At 38.2% G+C, this 24,225-nt stretch overlaps 1 protein-coding gene across 7 annotated transcripts in view; it reads right to left on the bottom strand.

Moving 5' to 3' along the window:
- The window catches only part of PRUNE2 (prune homolog 2 with BCH domain), a 144,248-nt gene that overhangs the window by 28,272 nt on the left and 91,751 nt on the right, over positions 1-24,225 (bottom strand). For 6 of the 7 annotated variants that reach the window (XM_057402138.1, XM_057402136.1, XM_057402140.1 and 3 more), the window contains exons 10-12: positions 8,579-8,658; positions 7,466-7,666; positions 4,246-4,422 (exon numbers count right to left, since the gene is read on the bottom strand). In XM_057402138.1, the coding sequence (XP_057258121.1) occupies positions 4,246-4,422; positions 7,466-7,666; positions 8,579-8,658 (458 nt within the window). Of the gene's footprint in view, positions 1-4,245; positions 4,423-7,465; positions 7,667-8,578; positions 8,659-22,731; positions 23,062-24,225 lie in introns of those variants that run through there. The other variant, XM_057402143.1, reaches the window with a different exon arrangement.

The following is a 24,225-nucleotide window of genomic DNA, read 5'->3' as shown; positions in this document are numbered from 1 at the left end:
TGCTGCCAGCATCCTCAACTTTTAAGACAGGAAAGAGTATAACAGTCTTTTCAAAAGAACTCCACTTCCCACACTCATCCTTAATACTACTAGCTGTTACGTTTCTGTTTTCTCAACAGACATACGTACTTTCAAAGAGACAGTACTCATTTCACCTATCTCATCCTAGACCAGCTCAGCTAAATTATGCAACAAAGCAGTATTTTTCACCCCTCAGCTTTACAAATAGGGAGGAGATCTCCTCCCTTGCATTAGTTTAAAAAACCTTGTAAGACTTTCAGGACAATTTATATCATGCCACATAAAGCAATCTGTCCAGCTGGCTCAAGATTTTGGCAGCAAGAGCACATCGTGGCAGGTGTGTTCACTAAATTACACAGCACAGTTTGCAGTTCATGTAAAGCAAAATGATTATGCGCAGATGCCACCTAACAACACACAGAAGAAAAACCCACAGATAAATCTAAGCCACTTTTTCTTATGTATGCTCAGAGACAAGGAATGTTCACCCAAGGGAGAAGTGCTTTTTAATTCATCACTAGATGCCAGAAAAAGCCATTTGCCCAAATCCGCAGTCAGCCTATGCAACGAGACAGATCCCTAAGAAATTTATCTGTTAACATATATGGAAGGCAATCTCACACTTAGACTGCCAATTCTCCTCTCTTTTTTCCTATTTTGTGGCTACAATCTAGATTCTGCATTTGGTGTTCTCTATCATTTGGCAGGGAGGAATGTTCAGTAGATCACTGAATCATCAAGACATGCTTGGCCTGATTTCCAATTGACTAATTTTAACCAGAATCTGTTCTTAATCTTGAGATTAAAGGAAATTTTCCTGGCTTCCTAAAGCACTCCAAAGACACTAAAGTATTGCCATCACATGGAATATCATATCATAGAATCATAGAATCATAGAATAGTTAGGGTTGGAAAAGACCCTAAGATCATCCACTTCCAACCCCCCTGCCATGGGCAGGGACACCTCACGCTAAGTCATATCACCCAAGGCCTCGTCCAACCTGGTCTTGAACACTGCCAGGGATGGAGCATTCACAACCTCCCTGGACAACCCATTCCAATGCCTCACCACTCTAACAGGAATTTCCTCCTTATACCCAGTCTAAACTTCACCTGTTTAAGTTTTAACCCATTACCCCTTGTCCTATCACTACAGTCTCTAATGAAGAGTCCCTCCCCAGCATCCCTGGAGGCCCCTTTCAGATACTGGAAGGCTGCTATGAGGTCTCCATGCAGCCTTCTCTTCCCCAGGCTGAACAGCCCCAACTTCCTCAGCCTGTCTTCATACAGGAGGTGCTCCAGCCCCCTGATCATCCTCATGGCCCTGCTCTGGACTTGTTCCAACACTTCCATGTCCTTTTTATGTTGAGGACACCAGAACTGCACGCAATACTCCAAGTGAGGTCTCATGAGAGCAGAGTGAAGGGGCAGGATCACCTCCTTTGACCTGCTGGTCACGCTCCTTTTGATGCAGCCCAGGATATGGTTGGCTTTCTGGGCTGCAAGCACACACTGAAGCTGGCTCACGTTCAGTTTCTCATTGACCAACACCCCCAAGTCCCTCTCTGCAGGGTTGCTCTGAATCTCTTCTCTGCCCAGCCTGTAGCTGTGCCTGGGATTGCTCCCACCCAGGTGTAGGACCTTGCGCTTGGCATGGTTGAACTTCATAAGGCTGACATCAGCCCAGCTCACAAGCGTGTCAAGGTCCCTCTGGATGGCATTCCTTCCCTCCAGCGTATCAACCAAACCACACAGCTTGGTGTCATCGGCAAACTTGCTGAGGGCGCACTCAATCCCACTGTCCACGTCAGCGACAAAGATGTTGAACAAGACCGGTCCCAACACCGATCCCTGAGGGACACCACTCGTTACTGGTCTCCAGCTGGACATTGAGCCATTGACCACAACTCTGTGTGCGGCCATCCAGCCAGTTCTTTATTCACTGAGTGGTCCATCCATCAAATAGATGTCTCTCCAATTTAGAGACAAGGATCTCATGTGGGACGCTTTACACAAGTCCAGGTAGATGACATCAACTGCTCTACCCCTGTCCATCAGTTCTGTAGCCCCATCATAGAAGGCCACCAAATTGGTCAGGCAGGATTTCCTCTTAGTGAAGCCATGCTGGCTGTCACCAAGCACCTTGTTGATTTTCATGTGCCTTAGCATGCCCTCCAGGAGAATCTGCTCCCAGATTTTGCCAGGCACAGAGGTGAGACTGACTGGTCTGTAATTCCCTGGGTCATCCATTTTCCCCTTCTTGAAAATGGGGGTTATATTTCCCTTTTTCCATGATCCATGCATCAAGATTATTTTGTTTCCTCATCCTCAGTCTCTCACTTCATAAACACAGCATTTAATTCAGTCCTTAACCTGCCTTCATATGGCTAGACTTCAAGCAAAATTTTCAACTTAGTCAGTGGTGTAAATTATTATATTTCACACCATTTCTTTTACAATGGCTAAGTTACTGACCAGTAACTAAGTTGTTACTGATGCATTCAAAACGTAAGCAAATGTAATGTTCTTTATCTTAGAGTGATCAAACAATGTCAGCCATGTAAAATTTGAATCCTGATTATTTCACACTGATAGCTGAGCTCAATGACCTTGACTCCCATCCCTAGACTGTGCATTATTACGTACTTCATAGTTGCCGTCAGAGTTGTCTGCCACTGGAAGTAGTCCCTACTCAACAGTAAAGCTCAAGCAGTGCTCAATTAAGAGCTACTTCTCCATTCACTAAAATGGATTGGTATTTATTTTTCATAAAAGCTAGTAGAACTGTATACATCAGCATCTAGTAGAACTGTACATGACAGTTTTCACCACAAATATACCTACTAGATTACAGCATACAAAAACATATAAATAAACACCATTAGCAAGGCCTCAAAATATTTTATGTTTGTTTCCTAAATTATGCCATCTGTGTCTGTTTGCTAAACTGTGTCTGAGGTGTCATCACATTCATAAATCTTAGTTGGTGCTGTTACAATGGGAAAATGCTTGGAGGTTTAAATGTCTTTATTAATTCAGACTATACCTTCTGCACACTGGCCACTGTGAACATATGTAGGCTAGCATTTAGCTGCTTTTAATGTAAATGCGTGATTTTGAGGACCACATCCTCAGGTAATACGATTAACCACAATTTATTTATGTCACTTTTATCGGATAGAGATTCCACACTGAAAATGTACTGAAAACACTCATTTACCTTTAAATGATGTTATAGATCAGCAACACTGTAACAGAAGCATCCTCATATAAACTCATAAATCTTACCTCTTGAGATGCTAAATTACTTGCCTCAGTTTTTGCAGGAATAGAGCAATTCATGCTTACTTAATACCTTACTTAACAGGTGGCAAGCAGTGTCCCCCAAACATATAGAATCCAAATATAATCTAAACCTGAGACACCAAGGAAAAGGCGCTTAGCAGCAGTTAGAAAGACTTGTTTCATATTCTTCCTTCAACAGCTGTAGTAATATTTAACCATTTGAATTCATTTATACAGAAGTGTGCTAGTAACACTAGAACTTCAAATTCTCTGAGGAGGTTAGGAAGCAGATGAGCAAAGAAGGCTATATAGCAAGCACATGAGGTAATTCTCCTACTTTAAATGTTTGATATGCTGGTTGAAAACCATTAACAAATTACATAAAAAAAAACCCCACCCAGCAACCCCTAACCAACAGTTGCTGATGAAATGCTATCTGCTGACAACTATAAATGGCAGAAAAATAACATTAAGGAGCTTAGCCAGATAACAGACACCACAGGAAAAACTGCTTTTTTTTCTCTTTTGCCACTCTACTTGTTTAAATCTGTGCACCCACATACATCATTCAGCAAATCACAGGGAACTTCTTCATGCAAAAGTGTTTGCCAAAATCCACAGATTGAAGTTCTAATTTTTTTTTCTGTGCAAAATTTTTTTCCCTTGTTCTAAGACAGTTTTAGCCTACAATGACCAGAATATTAGTAATACATATATGTCAGGTTATTTCTTGCTCCTGAAATTGCTTTATATTTAAAATACTCATTAGTCTTTGCTAAACTGAATTGAAAGCTGGGTTGATTTCAGCCACAGCTGAAAAAAAAACACTTCTCTCTCCCTTTACCAGTATGATAGCTGAACTAAAATAGAACTAAATCACACTCAATAAAGCATTATTTTTTAACATCAATCTAAATAACGCATTCAGGATTTTCCTACCTCCATGTGAAATGACCTTTTTGTAAGGTTCAATCACTTTCATATCAATTCTTTGTTCTTGTTCTCCAATAACCACTGTTCTCCATAACCTGTTGTCCTCTCGCTCTTCTTCAGCAGTGTACTCTGGAATTGATTCAGACTCCTCCTGGGAAGCATTCTTAGTAGCAGCCTGCTCTTCTGAAAAATGAAAATTTATGTATTACATTTTACTGTAAAAGCTCTAAATATTTTGTTTGATACATTTGAAACACATGACTGAAATCAACTGGACTTTTACAGCAATGATACAAATAAAAGCAGAATTTGGTTATATTACAGTCAGTAAATGAAAATTTCCAATTTTTAAAAATTTTTCATTATTATGAACATAAAAAGAACAGCAGCAATTATCATCATGCAGAATATCTCCACAAGATACTTGCATCCAGTTAGTAAAAATGATCAGCTGCTCACTAGAGGTACTGTACTGTAGGTCTTTAAAAATCTTTGTGTGGCAGGCATGAGAACTATGCTAGAAAGCAAAATAGGGAAGTAAAAGTGAACATAGCAATGCTTCTTATCTACAGAATAAATTACCACAGAGGTACAGATTCTTAACTTTTTCCCAGTTTGCCTCCAATCTCTTCACATCTGGCACGAGCAAACATGGAGAATACACGTCTTTCTCTCCTTCAGTCATAAGATAATGTTGACTCCTCACAAAATAAGCACTGTATTTGCCTTCCCCAGGACCTTTCAGTTGAGGTTAAACCCCATTTCACTCCCAGATGTGAGGTACAGAGCAGCCAGGCAATCTGGCCTACTTATACCAACACACATGAGAGAACAGGTATATGTAGTCCACAGACACAATGATTACAATAAAAAAGCTGCATGGCTGACAAGAGACTATGAAGTCTCTTAGCGGATTCTCTCTGCTGAATAATCTTTTTTTCAGAAAAGCTGTGAAGTAATTAACAAAATCTACATTTCCATCGTACATTGATAAGATGGCTCTTAGCAACAAATTGAATTGCATTCCAGTTTTTCAAACTTAATGGCTGGTTACAGAGAAAGTGACATGAAAAGTGGAGTTATTTGATTTCCTTCTTTAGTTATTGTTACAACATACTCTTTTTAATGTGGGGCAAAAAATTTGCTTTTTGCACTATTCTTGCTGAAGCAACTTTGCCTTGTGGCTGTGTCCATATTATTAATTTATCTTCATAGTAAAGATTTTGTACATTTTATACATTACACATATTTGAAGTAAATATATAAAATCAACAGTTCTTTTTAAAGTGTAATTCTGGCTCTGCAGTCATAAGTAAGGGCAGAATTTGATCATGTAAATCAATAGTGAGGTAACAGTACATAAATATATAGTGAGATATATAATGAAATACATGTGTATACATAAAAAGCTGATCAGACATCTTATTTGAAAATACCAAAGATCTACGAGAGTTCAGAAGTAACTACAAGAAGTTATTTTATTTGATAAGAAGAACACAATGTTTCATGGAAGCCCTCAAATTTTTCTATGCACTGATTTATTTTCAGATGCCTCTTTGATTAATACTGCTTCTTAAACTACTCACACAAATTGAAGTACATGATTCTTAACACACACCGGTTTATCATAAGAATGAAATAATTTATGAAATCTGGAATAAGACAGTATACTGTGTATATACGTCTACACACACAGAACCTATGGGCACATACATATACGTGTAGTGACAGTTTTTATTGCTGGCTTATTTTGATAAAACATGATGTTTTTCCTCTTCTGCTCTCTGCACCTGGCTCATCTAAGTGGAGAACTTAGATGTCCTCGTTAATTTTACCTATTAAGTATGTCTAAAATCAAGCTGCACAACTGTCAAAATGCCACCAAACCACAGGAACCTTGCACTCTTAGGACTTAGTTGTTAGAGGAAAATGGTTCAATCTTAGTAATTGAACAAACCATCACATTTAGAAAGCAGAAAAAAAGCTGACAAATAATGCTTGCCATACAACTGGCACTAAAATCACTGGAGTTGAATTTATTTACTTGAGGGCTTAAAAGGCACAATCTGTTCCACTGTAGACAGAGATTTTTGCTCTCACACAGTGGTCACAACAGTCTGAGAATTGCAAGCACACTGCTCCTCTGTGTGTGTACGTGTTAGTTTTAAGCTTTGCCACAAAATATTCTAACCATCAAGCAACTCAGCCCTATGCTCTGCATCTATCGTAAGGAAATCGGCTTTCTAATGAGAAGTGACATTAGAAATGCTCATGCATGATTGAATACACAGTAATGCCTCTTTGGCAATATCACTCAAACTGACGCAACTGCTCCTGTATGCTCCAAAGAGCATACAATTTTTAAATTATAGTGACCTCAGTACCAATAGAGAATTTAAATGCAAGGGAAAATTTAGTTTAAATGGATCCATTTTTAAAGCTTCTTTCTGTTGTAGATTGCAGAATGATCACACTCATTTTCCCCTGAAATAGCTTATGATCTTTACATTATGCCATTAGTGAGTACAGTTCGTACAGTTCTTAAGGTACTAGCAGGGAATGAGTGTGAACACTATGTCATACATCATGAGTCTAAGTGAGTAAGATGGTGTAAAACACTTCTACACCCCATGAGAGAAAATCATTAGTATTAAAGGACGACTGAACTATCGATTCCACACTTCAGGGTGCATCTATACTGTACAACTAGCCCTGCTGAGAAAGCATATTTAAATTGGTGGAACAAAGAATTCTGTTGTTCCATCACCAGATCTAGTTTTCTCATGCTACGCACACACCTTCCATGTCTCAGCTTTCTAATCATACACAGGAATAGACAAAGACTTTTCTCACTAACAAAAAACCTCTCTCATCACACTGTGATTGCCTTCTACAATAGAGAGCAACTGCTTTCTCCTTCCTGAACAACTCTTTTCAGGTAAGTCCTATGGTACTGGTCAAAGACAAAGCTTTGAATTTGAGTCTCTCTAGGTAGCTTTACTTATTTGATCAGCTGTTCTATGTTTTTCTGCACTCCGCATAAGTAGCAATGTATTACTTTACACAGGGGAAGAGAGGTTAAAAAACAGCAGACAATAAAACTATCTGGACACCTAGCATTAACTTTCAGATGTTTTAACCATATTCATAGCCTGACAGACATGAGACTGATCATGTCAGCAGGAAAGAAACAGATGAAATCTGCATGTACAATCTAGAACATTACCTTGTCCAGTGTATTCAAAAGAGTCTGCTTCATCAGGAGTGTCAAGATCATCTACATTGATGTCAATTTCATCTGGTGTATCCAAATTATCATCAGAAAGTACAGACCCTTCACTCTGGTCCAAAGAGAGATTGATATTTGGAGCACTGAGCTTTATCCTTCTGGGATGGGAACCGTTTAGATCAAGAGAATTGGGAGGTTCTGAAGAAAGAGGAGGAAAAAAAGAACTTTATCTCCTCCATGTACAATTAATTTCCCACATACTTAAGAATAACCTTCAAACATTCTGGGATAGATCAATTTTAGTAATACCAAGCCATTTAAGACCACCTAATATAACCCAGAAATATCAACATTAATGTTTAGAGAAATAAAAAAGCACCTACAGGAATGTAGCTGGCAGTTCTTAAATAACGCAAAATCCAGATTCCCTTTTTTGCAATCATCAGATGAAAATCAAGCCTTGGACATGTTGTGACTCACAATGTTTAAGAACTTAAAGAGCAATATGCAGATCATTAGAGTTACAAAGCAAGACACTGCTGACTGCTGGAAAAAAATGTACGTGAAAATCCTCTATAAATATTTGTTTTCTTATACACTTGGTGCTATTCAAACAGTGCTGATTTTCAAGTAGCCATGTCTTCGGTCTAAGCTATAAAATATCTAATTCAATACAGTAACAGAATTAAAAATACCTCTGAGTGTCTTAATCAGTCTTAAAAAGAGTCTTCAACAAGACAAAAGCTAAGTATGGCTGGCTTTGCCACTTGCCCCTGCATCATGTGGCACATTACAAGCTATTCTATCTGAAGTATTCTAATGTTGACTTAGTATACTTAGACTGCAGTCAAATCTAGAATAAATAACAGAGGCTACTTAAACATCACAACGACTAAACAAATCATGACAACAATGCACAAGAGAAAATGGCACACTACAATTAGAATTTCTCAAGTGAAGAAAAAACCTGACAAAATAAATTGAACCTAATACTTTTTCTTGTTAACACCAAAATGATTCTTTATCAGCACAGAAACATCTTTCTCGCTGTATAATTAAACGCTAAGGGAGCAAGATATAATTAAGAACACTAGTAAGAACCTCTCTCACCAGGCCTCATCTCTGTAGAACTCGGGCTTAGTACACCCTCAGCAAAAGGGATGTCCATTCCCACATCCTCTTGTATCAACCTGAGAGGTAAAATACAAAGCACAGTCTTAGAGAGATGCACAGGCTGACATTGTTATCAGTATAGCCCATGTGTATAGCTTATACAGAACCAAGATTTTCCTCAACAATGCCAGTTCAGAAGTCTGTCCACAAATTGAAGTGAGAAACAAACACAGCTGTTGTAATTTCTGCTGTGCTATTCTCTACCCCTTATTTATGCAAGTATCTGTAGAGCCTCTGAAAAATACTGAAACATGAGCCGGCTTCAGTGTGCACTTGCAGCCCAGAAAGCCAACTGTATCCTGGGCTGCATCAAAAGGAGAGTGACCAGCAGGTCAAAGGAGGTGATCCTGCCCCTTCACTCCGCTCTCATGAGACCTCACTTGCAGTATTGTGTGCAGTTCTGGTGTCCTCAACATAAAAAAGGACATGGAAGTGTTGGAACAAGTCCAGAGCAGGGCCTCGAGGATGATCAGGGGACTGGAGCACCTCCTGTATAAAGACAAGCTGAGGAAGTTGGGGCTGTTCAGCCTGGAGAAGAGAAGGCTGCATGGAGACCTCATAGCAGCCTTCCAGTAGCTGAAAGGGGCCTAGGAGGATGCTGGGGGAGGCACTCTTCACTAGGGACTGTAGTGACAGGACAAGAGGTAATGGGTTAAATCCTAAACAGGTGAAGTTTAGACTGGATATAAGGAAGAAGTTCTTTACTGTAAGGGTCGTGAGGCACTGGAATGGGTTGCCCAGGGAGGTTGTGAATGCTCCATCCCTGGCAGTGTTCAAGGCCAGGCTGGACAGAGCCTTGGGTGAGATGGCTTAGTGTGAGGCGTCCCTGCCCATAGCAGGGCAGTTGGAACTTAATGATCTTAAGGTTCTTTTCAACCCTAACTATTCTATGATTCTACAATTACAGGTCACACATAGCCACTTTCACACAAAGAAGACATAGCACCAAATAATAACAGGCTGGCAATGTTTCTCATTTTATACAAATGAAGCTGGTCTTTCATCATCAGGCAAAACAGATGCATCACCACAAGGAGCTTCAGCAACTTTTTGCAAACTGCATGCCAAATTTAAGAGCTCCACAGCAGTATCTTCACTGCTGTACATTCAGTTACTGTACAGCAAAATGAGATCTTGAGTGTGCTTTTTCAGTCTTTTTATATCATTTGTACTTTAGTGTGATTCCGACCCAAATCAGTCATTTTCTAATACTGATACAGCTGATGTCCTGCATTGAAAGAGTACACAGACAACAAAAGTGAGAACCAAAAATTACATCATAGATTTTTCAAGACTAAAATGTTGCAAAGTATCCTATCTGGACTCCATTTTAAGGAAGATGCTAGGGGACTACATTTAACATACCTACACAAGACAAGTAAAAGGCATTAAGTATGGAAATAGTATCAAGGGTGGTTTAAAAAAAAATGAACTGAACTATTTTCATTTCTATTTTCTATTCAAGTATTTTAAAAAATGCTCGCTGGGAGGATTGTGCCTCAAGTGAAGATAGGAAACATTTTACAATTTTCAGGACACTCTCGACAGCTTCCAATCTATTTGTGCTAAACATGTATGAATCAACTCTTCATTTATTTTATCAAAATAATTATAGCAATTTTTCTATATTCCTGTTCCAAAGTATTTTTAATATTCCCCCCCCCCCTTTTTTTTTCCCCTGCAAAAACTTAAGAACAGATAATTTTTACATTTTGATTAACAGATCTGTGATGAGATCAAAGAAGGCACTTTTCCCTGCCACAGCATCAGCTATCTCTGTTCTGAATGATTTAGCTGAATGGATCTGGATGGGCTTTGGTTGTTGCTCCTGCAGTTTCTTCCTACCTTTGCTTTCCCTATGAGAGCTACCCTCATTATTTTACTGTGTTTAGACAAGACTCTTCTGGCCAATCACTGCATCAGAGTATGAGTATAATTTCTGTGATTTCTTGTTCATTTCATATAGATTACATATAAATGTGTCCATGTAGGCCTGTCTGTAAGTGAGCCAAAGTCTTCACTATGCTTAATGTTACAAAAGATCTTTATCTTGAGCCCTATACCATAAAACTCCCAATACAGACAGGCAAACTAGTGAATTTCCACTTTTCCTGTAAGGCCACAGAGAATACAGACAACACAAAGGTAGGGTCAAACATATTTGTGTTACTCAACTCAAGGCCAGGCCTTGTCTCTCAGTAAAGCACACACATATTAATCTTGCTAATTTTACTAGCTTTATCCCCACATACTGTAGAGTACATCTTTCACAAATAAAAGATTAACTTTTATTTCACAAATAAAAGATTAACTGCTTAATGATTTCTACAAAACACACCAATTCTGGAATATGTTTAATTACTGTCAAGTAAGGCTTGAAATATTGTTTCTTTTTGGATACGCAATGGAACAGTAAGAAATTTGATCAAAGTACCCTGCTCCTGAATAAAATGGATGGCACAAATTGTCTGTAATGTACTATTTCCTTTTCTTCTGCTCTGTAGCTTGATCTGTGTTCAGAAGCTTTACAGAAAATTGATACAGAGAATACCATCAGAATTTACTTAGAAAATGTAAATAAGTCATGAGAGTCTGGCTTTTGTTGGTGTCTGTTCAATTCACAGTAAAACATGCATAGTAAAACATGTTATGGAGTCTGATTTATTAATCTGAATGTAACAGAGACAGATGGGAATTCTAACGAAGCACTGCAAGTAACAGCCAGATATGGTAAGAAACCATGGTGGTGGAAACAATGTGGAGAAAAAACAAATACTTCAAACCCTTTTTAAATTCAGATTAAGATTATATTTGGGGCCTTATGAATCTTTCCAAATATAAAATAATGGAAAATTCTAGGATTAAAGCAGCTCAGTACTAGTCAGATGACGATTTATGAGTACCCCAGGGGTATACGGTTTGGCTGGACATAAGAGGATTTTGATACTACCATACAAACATATGCACACTTATAAAACATCTTATGGCCTTATCACACAAAATTCCTTACTGAACAGGCTGCAGAAATAATCCAGGAAATTATCTGAAAGGAAATACTCTTTTTTCAAGTTGTGTGAAGAGTAAGCTACTGGAAAATAGGGAATTTTCAGGTTTTCTATTAAAAAAAGACAATCTTCTCTGTAGTGAGCCTTCTAAAAAATGTTTGAGCAGAATGACGATCATCCTCTCTGTATTATAAGAGCATGACTGTATTTTCTTATGCTCTACCCTTATGGAAACAGTGATAATTACAATATGAAAAGAGCAATTTCCAACAAGTAACTAATTCAGATTTTTGAGTGTTGCCTAGAATTTTTGCAGTGCCTGGGACCAAGTTATCCTTAGCCATGACATTTCTAGGATTGCCTCGAGCCTGCTTTTCTCCCTTTGGCTTCTTTATATTTCTTTCTTTTTTTTCGTCTTTTTAATGCATATTAAGGCATTGCTGCTTTCTCTATAATCTATTGCATTTTCATGGCATAAATTTCAAATGTTTTTCTGCTTTCAGTGGGACTACTGCAGCTGAGTTAAACCAGTTTTATATTACAGTTATGTTTACAAGAATGGTACATTTCTATGGGATTGAAAGAGAAATGTGTTTCATAACCTTTTGTTTGAATTTCTGCTGAAATACAGCTACTGCTACAGACAGTAGCTTGCTTAAGAATTACAAGTAAACAGCAGCAGAATTTGTTTGAGAAACTTTATTTTGATGGCACAGGATTTTGAATGTCAATAATCCATATTGTTCATATTGGGATCTTTGATTTGGGAAACAGGAGTCTGCCGTCCTGAAAGATCTGAAACAGGGAAGTTCAAGCCCAATTACCAAAAGCGTTGATGACACAAGAATATTGTACTTTCAATCACTAAAAGATGGTGTCTCCTTTCAGAATTTTCTTAGCTGAGATTAGGTTTTAACTTTTTAAAATTATTATTATTATTTTTATTTTGATTGTGACAGGTTCTTATTTACTGTCAAATAGCAGTCAACAGGCTTTTCTGAGAGGAGAGAGTCTGACTCTGGACTTAGTTATATTTTTCTACATTGCCTGTGCTTCACTCAAACAGATTAAAGATTCCTTGCCAGACATACATACTCCATGTTCAGTGGGAAGTTTGTATTTTTCAAAAGCCATACTTTGTATTTTTTCAGTCATAAATTTATGACTGATACAGGCACCTTTCAAACCTGGTGGGTTTAGGAAGCTGGTCACAGAGCATGGCTTCTGTGACACTGTACTTCAACACATGGCTCCAGACCTCCCCATCACTGTAAGAATGAGAAAGCTACAGATGAAGTTTGTTTTCTACAGACACAGCTCCCAGTTTTCTGATGGATTTTGAGAGCATGCTATGCTGAACAGCTCAACACCTTGCAGACTGATTTTGGCCTGTGCACAAGCTCTCAGAACTCAGAAGGATTGGACTCCATAAACTTAAATTGCACAACTAACATCTCTTTTTTTTCCATAGACTACTTCACATACTACCAAACTTCTGGCTCACACAATTCCTTGCCTTCCACAGAGGTGCAGCTGATGCCACGGGTGATGTGGCTGAAAGTATTAGAAAACACTTTCAGGGATTTTTTTCCTCTAGTGAATGCTCCTTATTGATGAAGTAAATTAAGTTACTCTAGAAAGCTCTGTTCTAATCAGCTATGATTTATTGGATTGATAAAGAAAAAAGGATCTTTCACTTGGAACAGAGGTCAAGGTCAAATAAGCTTTTTGTGTCGTAAATGACTTCTTTTATGTGGTACACAGACCAGTCATTTACGGATCAGCTGCATGAGGAATCAAGTTAGTGCGTATTTGCTTTGGTAAGTCAGATCTACATACTTGCTCAGAAGCAGCTAAAAACCCTGTTTCCCAAAGGTGGATCAGAGATACCACATTCTAATGAAATGAGGAGAGGCTATCAGCTGAAATCCTTTCCTTGCTCTTTCATGGTTCAGACTTTATTACAGCACAAAAAATTAATATTTAAATAATTCTTAGTGCCCTCTCAAATCAATATTTCTCAGAACAAAAGTTATCCTTCCTGACTTTTCTAGGTACAGCAGCATTCTGCTATTTTGGAAAGAGCAGCTCTGAATATTCATTACAGTATGTCATAATCCCTATGGGCTATGCTGCCTCACCCTTGTGTCATACATGATATATCACTGGTTTCCCAAGCTGCTATGCAACTATTACATATCAAGAAGTTAATTTATTTAGTCTAAATCAATTTATTTATTTAATTTATTTATTCTAAAACAAGTAATCTCTCCAATGGGTTGCTCTGAATAAACATGTACAACTTGTAAATGACAGCAATATTACATCCAACCGTGACCATCACCTTTCTAAAGCAAGTCCCTCCACTCCAACCCACCACAACTTGCTCAGCAGTTGAGCTTTTTAAAGGGACTCTTCATTAGAGACTGTAGTGAAAGGACAAGGGGTAACGGGTTAAAACTTAAAACAGGGGAAGTTTAGACTGGATATAAGGAGGAAACTCTTTCCTGTTAGGGTGGTGAGGCACTGGAATGGGTTGCCCAGGGAGGTTTTGAATGCTCCATCCCTGGCAGTGTTCAAGACCAGGTTGGACAAGGCCTTGGGTGATATGACTTAGTGTGAGGTGTCCCTGCCCATGGCAGGGGGGTTGGTACTAGATGATCTTAAGGTCCTTTCCAACCCTAAGTATTCTATGATTCTATATGTATTTTCCAGGCTTCTTCACTCACAAATGCTAAAGTTAAATTTGAAGTGGAGCCCACAGCTGCCAAACACTTTTCCTAGAGAAGTAAATCAGGCTTCTTCCATGCTGCTCCCTTTATACACAGTAATACCTCTATGCTTAAATTTTCACAAGATGTTGAAAGTTTTTATAAAGATTCAAATTGTGATTAGTAAAAGGAATTATACATGAATTAAATCGCCTCAGCTCATATTAATACATGCTTGTTTTGGAAACTAAATTGGAGGAGGGGAGATGTGATTCAGACTAGACATCTGGCTGTTTTCATACTCTCAAATGCCACACATTGCGCAGGTACACCCTAGTTGTGGATGAAATAGAAATCCTGCTTATAGTTCACTGTCTAACTGGTTTGCAGTGAAAAACTGAGTCATTTTAAGGAACAATGCATGAACTGTGAAATTGTAGGCACAAAAACAAGGTAAGGGAATTCAAGTTTCTGTCTGAGTTGCTTTTGTAGAACATGGGCAGCACAAAGTACTTTTCCTTTGAGCCTCTCCCATTCCCACCCTGTAACACTGCCCTTGTGCAAGCAGAGACCAGGAAAGGAGAAATGAGAACTTCAGGGATTGAACATGACAGTACAGTATTTTTCTTGGAAGGTATGAAAAAGCCCGTGGTGTTTATCCAGCAACGCCCGTCCACTGACTCAAGTTCATCTCCATCTCTTAAAATTAAGCACAGCTAAGTGTTTTGCCAGTCCAAGGCTGGAGTACACAGTAGCTTGTTTAAGCCCATCTTTGGCATTTCCACTGCCAGAGGCAACCTACTGATGGCTCTCACAGCATTTTCATTGCTCCACCTGGAAGATGTCTAACCTCTTTTGGACAAAATGAGAATGCTGTTTGTCCATACTCAGAAGTAACAACACCACAGAAGTGGAGCCTAAAGCAAATCTTCAGGCACTACACAAATGGCAATTCACACAAAGCTATATCCTTCTTGAATTTACAATTCTGTGCTACAGAAAGTTACGTAAATTTAAAGCCAAAATATCTCACCAGATAGCTGACATACAAGGGGTGCTTTGCTATCATCCACCTCTCTTGCTACTCCAACATTCACCTCACCTCATACAAAAGAATAGTGAAACACATTCTGTGGTCACAGTTAAACACCTGACGCATTATTCCATTTTTAGAACAGAAACTGTTTTGCTGTTTTGCATTTATACCCCAAATGAAACATCTTTCCCTTTCTTTCATAGGCAACATATGTGTGCTTGTAATTGATACTCCATCTCTGTTCAGAGAAAAATCTAGAGATTAGAAGTTCACAGGCTCTTGCTACAATAGCTTGTTTTAAAATAACAGCAAGCATCCACTTTCAGAAATCATTACTCTTTCTTGGAATGCTCAGAAAAGACAGAATATAGTTATTCTGTGCTTTGTTTTAAATAGAGGATGGTTCTTCTAGCTACAGACTCCATGAGCTACGTCTTAACTGAGATGTTACCCCAGAGACCTTTAATTTTAATGGACTAATTATAAATCTTAATCTAATGTGCATGTGTTTGTTTGAATTTTGATGCTTATCATCCATGTAAGATGGGTAGAAGTGTTCTATAAGCAAAGTCAGAGAACTGCTCGACATACTTCAGTACCAATTGTGTCTATACTCAGAAGCAGATGCTACATGAAATACAGTGTTGGAATATAAAGCAGAAAAGTAAAACCTGACAAAATATGGGCTTTAGTCTGAAGAAGGTTTGATGAAAATATACAGAAAGAAACAAAAAAATAAGCCAGAAACACCTGACCCAGAAAACCCAACTGGATTGCACACTAAAAGAAGAAACAAATCAGTAAATGCACTCACTAAAAACAACCCCCAAAATTACTTCCTAAAACTAGTCCTTTGCCTCAAAACTTCTAGACAATAAACAAAAAAAATTCTACAGTTGTTTATTTAGAGATAAACAAAACTACAGTGTGAATTTGTTAGGTTCAGCACAATTAATGATCACTAAACTGTAGTGGAGTATGCAACAAATCAAAGTGACATACACTGTGCAGGATTCAGTCACTATCAGTTAAAGACTATGCTTCAACTGCATCCACATACCAAAAAAATGAGCATTTTGGAAAGCATCCACTCCAGGATATCTTGAGACTAGAAAAATTCATTACTTTTACTCACAGCTGTATGAAATAATCATACAGGATACAGGTGACTTGCAAAAATGAATTAATTTTATAACTTCCCAAGAGCTGCATTTAGCAACCATATGTTAGTATTCTAAATTAACTGTGTTTCTATTGCTATTTATTTGGTAGCTCCTTCATCACAAATTAGTTGACAAAAAATCTACAGACTGAGCACTGGAATTTATGCATAGCATGAGATTTTTATTCCCATTCCTGGATGCAAACCAAAAAGCCAGAAAAAAAATTATCTGTGGTGCTGTGTTTGAGACAAAAGCTTCATTAATCAAACATCTGTGCAAATGTTAACTAATCATTCTCGTATTGCTGCATGGCAGATAAACACATGCTGATATTCCCATTTTACAGGAAAACATGTCATTTTCTCGACAGCCAGAGAATAAACCATTGCTAAAAATTAGTAAAAGTCATAACTTCCTTGGTTTTCACACCAGATTTAAAGCCTCTTTTACTGATTATACTGTTACTTGGTGTTTTCTATGTGCTGAGTTTTCACTTAATTTTTAGCACCAAAGTTGCTAAAGTTAGGCATTTTTGTAAGTGGTAATATTCCTTCTGCAGGAAAATCCATATTCTGGCCAGAAGAATAATTTTTTGCATTTGTTTGCATTTCAGTATGTTAATGCAAAAGAGGTTAAAATTCTCACTTTGGGACACTGAACGAATTTTTCAACCGCTCCTTATGGAAATGTTTTCTAGTCTCCAATCAAATTCAGTGTTTAGTATCTGCTTATCTACTCATCTTTTTCCTTGTTCCTCTTCTAAAATCCATACTCAATTACCCCCAGGTAGCCACTCACAGTAGTAGACTCTGCTCTTAGCAGTTTAAGACTGTTAAAAAACAACATCTGCTTTTCCTAAGCACCTGTTGCTGCTTTCACAGCTGCTAGGCAGCCACAGGGTGGCTGTCCTGACTCCTTGCCAGCTCCCTTCCTGTGTCACACAGCACAAGAGAAGCAGACAAAACCAGAGAGGGATGCAGAGAGCCACTAAGGGACAAATCCAAGTAAATAGATGAGTGATACTGGACTTCACTAGGCTATTTCAGCAACCTTATGCGTATGCCCACGGATGAGAAAGGCTTATGTAAGGAACTTGGGGCTCCATGCTTCTATTTTCTGTTACTTTCAGACACATGAAGTAAAAAGACATCTCAATACAGAATGAGGGAACTGGATTTAAGTCCCAAACCTAGATGTCTTGTTGAAATGGGGTCTCAAGCATGCAAGCCAGGCTGATGCTGCCTGCAGCAGATCCCTGAATACCCAGACGTTTCTTCCTAGGGGTTATCACCAGCAGGTCATAGGATGCTACAGGAAAGATGGTGCAATCCAGTAAACAACTACTTAATACCTTATCTTGTCCTTTCTGCATCCCCAAGCATTAATAACTGTGCAGTATTCAAACATTGTTCTTGAGATACAACAGTTAGTCCTTTCTAGTACTTTTCAGAGATGCTTATCACTTCAGCAGTTCCAAACACTATCTAACATACCTTGGACAACAGCTTTATAAATTAAAGATAAGGAATTACTCACTCTTACAGAAGAGAAATAGAGAAATTAAGTTTTAGAGTATTCATGAGTTGTGAGTTCCTGATATGTGATGCTTAATAACCTTAGGATTTTTTTCTGAATATGTAACAATCTAGAACATCTTCTATGTCACTCCTGATCATCATGACTAGCTGCCACTGAAAAAGACTAGCATAGTCAGACCCCATAATGCTTCACTTTGGCATCCAGAAAAAGAAGAAATCAAACGTAGGTCAGAAGAGAAAGACATGTATGATTCAAACAGCTGTTGACTCCTGCTGACCTGCTCCATACCTCATAACAGCTTCATGGCATGGACACAGACAGCAGACAATTCTTTAGGGCAGTGTTACCCTCCTGTATCCATGAAATGGCACTGTCTCCAATCATGCCTCTTACAGTGAAGTGTAGAACCTGCTAGATATTTCCTAGTATCAGCATTTTAATAATATTCTCTTAACTCAATATTTTGCGTACAAAAGCAGGCAAAGAGTTAACAAATTCTAAGGTAGACATAGCATGCGACTTGACATGCATTGCTCTTTTGGCACCGCATTCACATATCACCACATGGTCTTGATCTCAGAGCAGAGGCTTTCCTCTGTTATGTGCCCAGCTCAACACTCCTTAATCTTTACTGAGCCAGTGGAAAAGTACCAGAATTAACAACATAAAGTTGGGAAGCCTGTGTGACAGGTGCTCCTCCATAAATGTTGGTCTGGCAGAGAACTATGCAGATTCAGAGCAGTATTATCATTTAGAAGGCCTGTTTAAACTTACCTGATCTCTCTGCTCTTAATAAATGTTAATATTCTACAAATAACATCTAGATTATCTGTTAATCTGTTCAATCACTGCTGAACAAATACTACAAGCACATTGTAATAAGGTAATGCCAGCAGAGAAAGTGAGAGTTAATCTCACGTAAAAAAGATCCTTAAATATAACCTGAAAATACTTTTTGTTTGAAAATAGCATTTTAAAATATTTATTAAAAAGCTAGGCTTAATCACAGACCTCGAACCTGATTCTCACCTTCTACTTTCATTGAACAATTAATTATTCCTTCAGAAAACTCAGTTTTGGTTTTCCTCAGTTTAAAACCAAGTGTCCTTCCAGCATGTGCAGCTCACAGTAACCATTTTCCTGCCATATTGTGTTGTCAAGACCATTCATCAAAATACCTGGGGCTCCAAAAGATGCAACTGGCACATGATCAGCACTTGAAAAAGCAGCATGCACTTGATACCAAATGCAGCCATCTGCACTTTCAGGAAGTACGCTAAGGCTTTGAGAGTTAACAGGTGGAAGTTGCAGGATTGGAAACAGAAAAGGAAGTTTCACATTTTACACCCTACTGAGATTCTCCAGTGGAGTTGTGAGAACTCCTCTCCAACTATTACTACAATCTACACTTTATCAAGCACATTTGCTTCTAAATGAAGACATGCTAAAATGCCTCAGACTGCTCTTAACCATTAGTAATAACCACTATTCTGCAACTATGCTAGCTTCTGAACCTCAGTGGCCATTTCCTTGGCTTTTCCGTAATACTGTCAAGTTTTTGCATTGATAATGCATTTGTTTCTCTGCATGTATGAATTCCAGCATGTACAACAATGATTACCATACTATTTTAGCCAGAATGGAGTATTTTAACAAAACATCTTACATCAGGTGAATTCTGTCTTGCTTGGATGGTAAAATGTATTTAGGGATGATTTTCAGAACTGCAAATCGTTACAACTCTTTTAATGTCAAGATGTTAAAAGCACTTTACACTTTATTGATCCGTTCATTAAATAATAATGTTCACGAACATTATTATTTTTCTAGCTCTACTTTGATTTCAAGTTCAGCCTTTGCACAATTTATAATATGCTCATAGACAAGAAAAGATAAATGGTGAATTTTTGTTTTATATTATACAACTTACATCTTTTCCTCCCCTTTTTCTCTGGTCTTATTTATGACTGCATTCCTTACCCTTCTCAAACAAATTTTATTTCTTCAGCACTTTAAATCTTGAGAATTCATTCATTTTCTCTTCTCACTTCTGTCAGTGTACTGCCAAATTTCCAGCTTTCCATGTTTTCCATATTAATATAACAATGATTTCACAATTTATGTGTTGATGTTCAATGTTACTATAATATAGACTGCAGCAAACCTACAAATAACTAACAACTACATTTTTCCTATCCTGGCTATGACACCTTATGGGTGCAAATTACTAACTGATAAATTCCCATCCATACTGGGTGATTTACAACTTGGGAAAAAAACAGGAAAAGCCCAGCTATGAGCCAGAGGACACACTTAATCAAGGCACATAAGCTCTACCAAAGCACTAAAACTGCTACCAAAGAAGACAGTCCTGCAACCTGCTTACACTGGCAAGAGGTGCCCAGAGCAGTAAAGGTTGTCAGACTCTGCAGGAAGCAGGTCTGAAAAGGCAAGTGCTAAGGGAAACACAGAAAGTCATCAGTTAGCTTCAGAGACAGAACTCTGTAACCGCCACAGAAGCAGCAGAAAAGTAAAACCCAATCAAAGTGTGGGAGAGAAGATAATGCCAGACATAGCAAAAATACTTTCTATGAAAGAGCCAGAGTGACAGAAAATGCCAGCCTCAAGAAGTAATGTTCAGGAACCATATGAAAAAATGGGGCTCCTTATTCCCTATGTCACTCTTCATACATTACACCTTGGGAAATATAATGGTCTACTGCTTTGGATAAGCAGGTAAAGGTGTATCCTGAAGCTGTTCATCACTCTTCAGAGTTTGATCATAGTGTTTTCTGATAAGGAGAGTGATGCTGTTCTTGTAGAACACAGCTTTCATCCACTAACCTGAAATAAAAATCTGATCTGCTGCTATTTTCATAGTTACAGTGGCTCTAGAGAAGACTGCAATCTATATGACATGTTCAGAACTAATTGGTAATACCTGAATAAATAAATTAATAAAATCCCACAACAGCTAAGCCATTTCTTTTACTGTCCAAAAAATAAACAAGTACATAAACTATCTGTCAAGCAGCTGGATTGTCACTCGCATCCTCCCCTCTGTATCGGTCTCATCTGTTGTTGCAGTATCACTGTGTTTTTCTGGATATTTGCAGAGGGTCTAATAGGAAGTACCTCCAGTGCTGAAGACACTGCAGTGGTAAAAACAGCTTTATCAGTATTCACAGTTGCTGACAAAATCATATCCTCCCCTATATATACCTTCTTGGTAAGTCTGAGAGCTGCTTTCATCTGAACAAAGTCTGCGGCTTGAAGTGATTTTTTTTTTTCCTCTACAGATATATTACAAGCTGTTAAATAACATTTGCTCTCTTGTTAATGCTGAATACTACGGAGATGCCACAAAACCACAACAGACTGCTCTTAGCAGGACCTAATTTTTTAAAGTAGTGAACTTATGCAAAAGCTATACTTGCATCTAGCTACCAGAATTTTTACAATAATGTCCAGATTTATGTAGGGCCAAATAACAGCCAGACTCATCAAAGACAGGAATAAAAAGGCTATTTTATACCTTAGTCCTCCCTTGCCCAAGACTGAAGCAGTGAAAGACATAGGTGACCGCAGTGGGACACAACACCCCTGGAAAAACTATTCTTTCAGGGTAAGGATTAGTATGTGTCTTTCCCTCCTCCTCCCCCAATTGTCTTAATGCCTCATGAGCTGTGCACATCCTCCCTTTCTCAACACAGCTCTGCTTCCCAAGACTATTAATAAACAGCAGTCCAGAAATTACATCTCTGCCTGCCCCCCACTTAGAATGATTCTGGCTAAATACACCTACGAAGCCTGCATATATTCTCTTTCAGTGTTGCTCTAAGTAGCTAGTTTTCAGACATCCTATGCATTTTCAGTACCTCCTGTACATCACTATTATTTGTTTGCTTATCACACTTAAAATTGCAGAATATTTTTACACCTTCTTCACAGACAGAAAAGAATAATGGAGCTGAATCAAGCTCCTATAATTAAACTGAAACAAAAATACTGCCTGCAGAAATCAACTTTTGCAGTAATTTGTCAGTCCTCTTAGCACTGAGATTATTGCTGCATCCTTGATCAGTTAATCTTCAAAGATTATATATTCTGTTTACTGCAACATTTTAAGAGGACATTGCAAAAAAAAAATATTAAAAAGCATATGCTTCAGTTGATAGCAAACCCCCTTGAAAACAGCACCACTGTCAGGTAGTCTACTATGAGATCTATTACAAACAATCTCTATGCCAGTAATTAAGCAGTTTTAAAAACAAGTTATTCACTGACAATGCCCAACGTTACTCTTTTTTTTTCCCCTGCCATATCCTCAGAACTAGGCAAAAAAAGCTGAAAATAACATAACATGCTACGTGACTGTGCAGTGAAGTTTTGTTTCCTAATTACAAATGCCATGCCTGCACTCAGACAAAAGACATTCTACTGAACTGATGTGTAAGCTCTCGTAAAGAGCTGCAACAGAATTAAAACACAGCTTCCCTGTTTTCAGTAATGATGTCCTGGGTGCTTTGCATCAGGCTGGCTAACATTTCCCCTTTTTTACCTAAAGTAACTGTGACAATAGAGTCCTTAATCTGAAAACCTGCATATCAGCCTATGAGAGTAAAGAAATGCTTACCTTCTAAAGACCTGAAGATGCCTTTCTACTGGGAAAATACTAAAGATGCTTTACTGCTGCACTTCAGCATTCCTGTTTCTGCCGCAGCTCACTAGGAATACAGATACTCCACCATTTTCTTGTCACGTGGCTAGTGGTACTGCTAAATCAGGGTGATCACCTGCCTCCAGATAGCTGCTGTGTGAACCAGCAGCTACCCGGCTCTGGTTAAAGGAGAGCTTAAATGGATGCAGAACTGTGCTCTGGCCATGAAAATTACATTGTTTTACATTCTCTGTGGAGCTTTGTCACAGCATCGCCAAACTTTGATACGGCAAGTCAGCTGCCAATACTGAAATGTTCCCTGCTGTTTCATTTCAGAGCCTGAGGAAAGCTTGTGATGAGAATGCATGACAAAAGTTCTTACGGATTCAACCCGTCTCAGCCCCTTTCATTTGTCAGTACAGCTCCATGCACGCCTAGAGCATAGCATAAATAAAAATTCAGTGGTTCCCACCCTATTCTTCACGTTATTAATACTCTCACAGGGAAAGTTATCATCATCTATTGCAGACTTCCTGAGAAATCAGTCCGCAGGTGCTATTTTATAAAAAACAGAGCAACACCAAGTCTTTAAAAAGACCTGAAAATCATCACCAACATGAAAATACATTTCTAAAGATGACGCTGCTGCAGACATTATCATTGATGCTTCTGTCACTATCATAAAATTTCTGACAGCTATCTACATAAAATTTCCAATGATAGGGATATTTTAAGCACCATTTTCACTGGACAATCTTTAATCCATTTGAAATCAAAAGTTCAGACACCCAGAAGCTGTATTGAGGAAAAAGAGATGTAAACGATTTATGTACAATAAAAGTCATTAGTACCATGATAATGATCAAGCTGTGAAATTAGTACCATGGCAGACATCACGGATCATGGCCTTGATCCTCCATGCTCAAAATGACACAAAACATCTTTGAGATTTTAGGGGAATCTGCTGGGACCCATTAAACTCACTGGGGCTGGCTGTTATCAGAGTCAGGTCCTGTGTCAATGGGGGTAAGATTCAAAACTCAATAATGCTTTATGCTGAAATCTCATGTCATTGATCACATTGACTGGAATAAATTATACAATGAATTAGCTCATAAAACTGTTTTGAAGTGTTTTGAAGAGTTTTTCATGTACTAAACGGTACTAACACAGACCAGGTCTTCTAGCTTTAAAAAGTAGATCTATGGGCCCAGTCTCACAATTTAAGTAAAATTTCAATAATAAGTAGGTTGGGTTTTTTTTCCTTTTAAAATTGCTTTTCAGTCACTTAAGTGTTATTCTCTTCCTGTTAAAAGGCTTTTATAAAGTACTTGGTATTTGGCATTTAAATATTAATGTTATTTTTACAAAAATGGGATCATCACCATATTGGCTGCTGCTATTGTTTAACAGCTGGCTCTGCAGTGGAAAACAGGTTATTTAGTTTTAATTAATATTCAACCTCCAGAT

Source organism: Pezoporus wallicus, unplaced genomic scaffold, assembly GCF_028554395.1.
Source record: "Pezoporus wallicus isolate ANWC-B61680 ecotype Strahan unplaced genomic scaffold, APGP_CSIRO_Pwel_v1 contig_6275, whole genome shotgun sequence".
In the NCBI taxonomy this organism is placed as follows: domain Eukaryota; kingdom Metazoa; phylum Chordata; class Aves; order Psittaciformes; family Psittacidae; genus Pezoporus; species Pezoporus wallicus.
The sequence above is the reverse complement of the archived record's forward strand: the minus strand, read 5'-3'. Positions and strand labels throughout refer to the sequence as shown.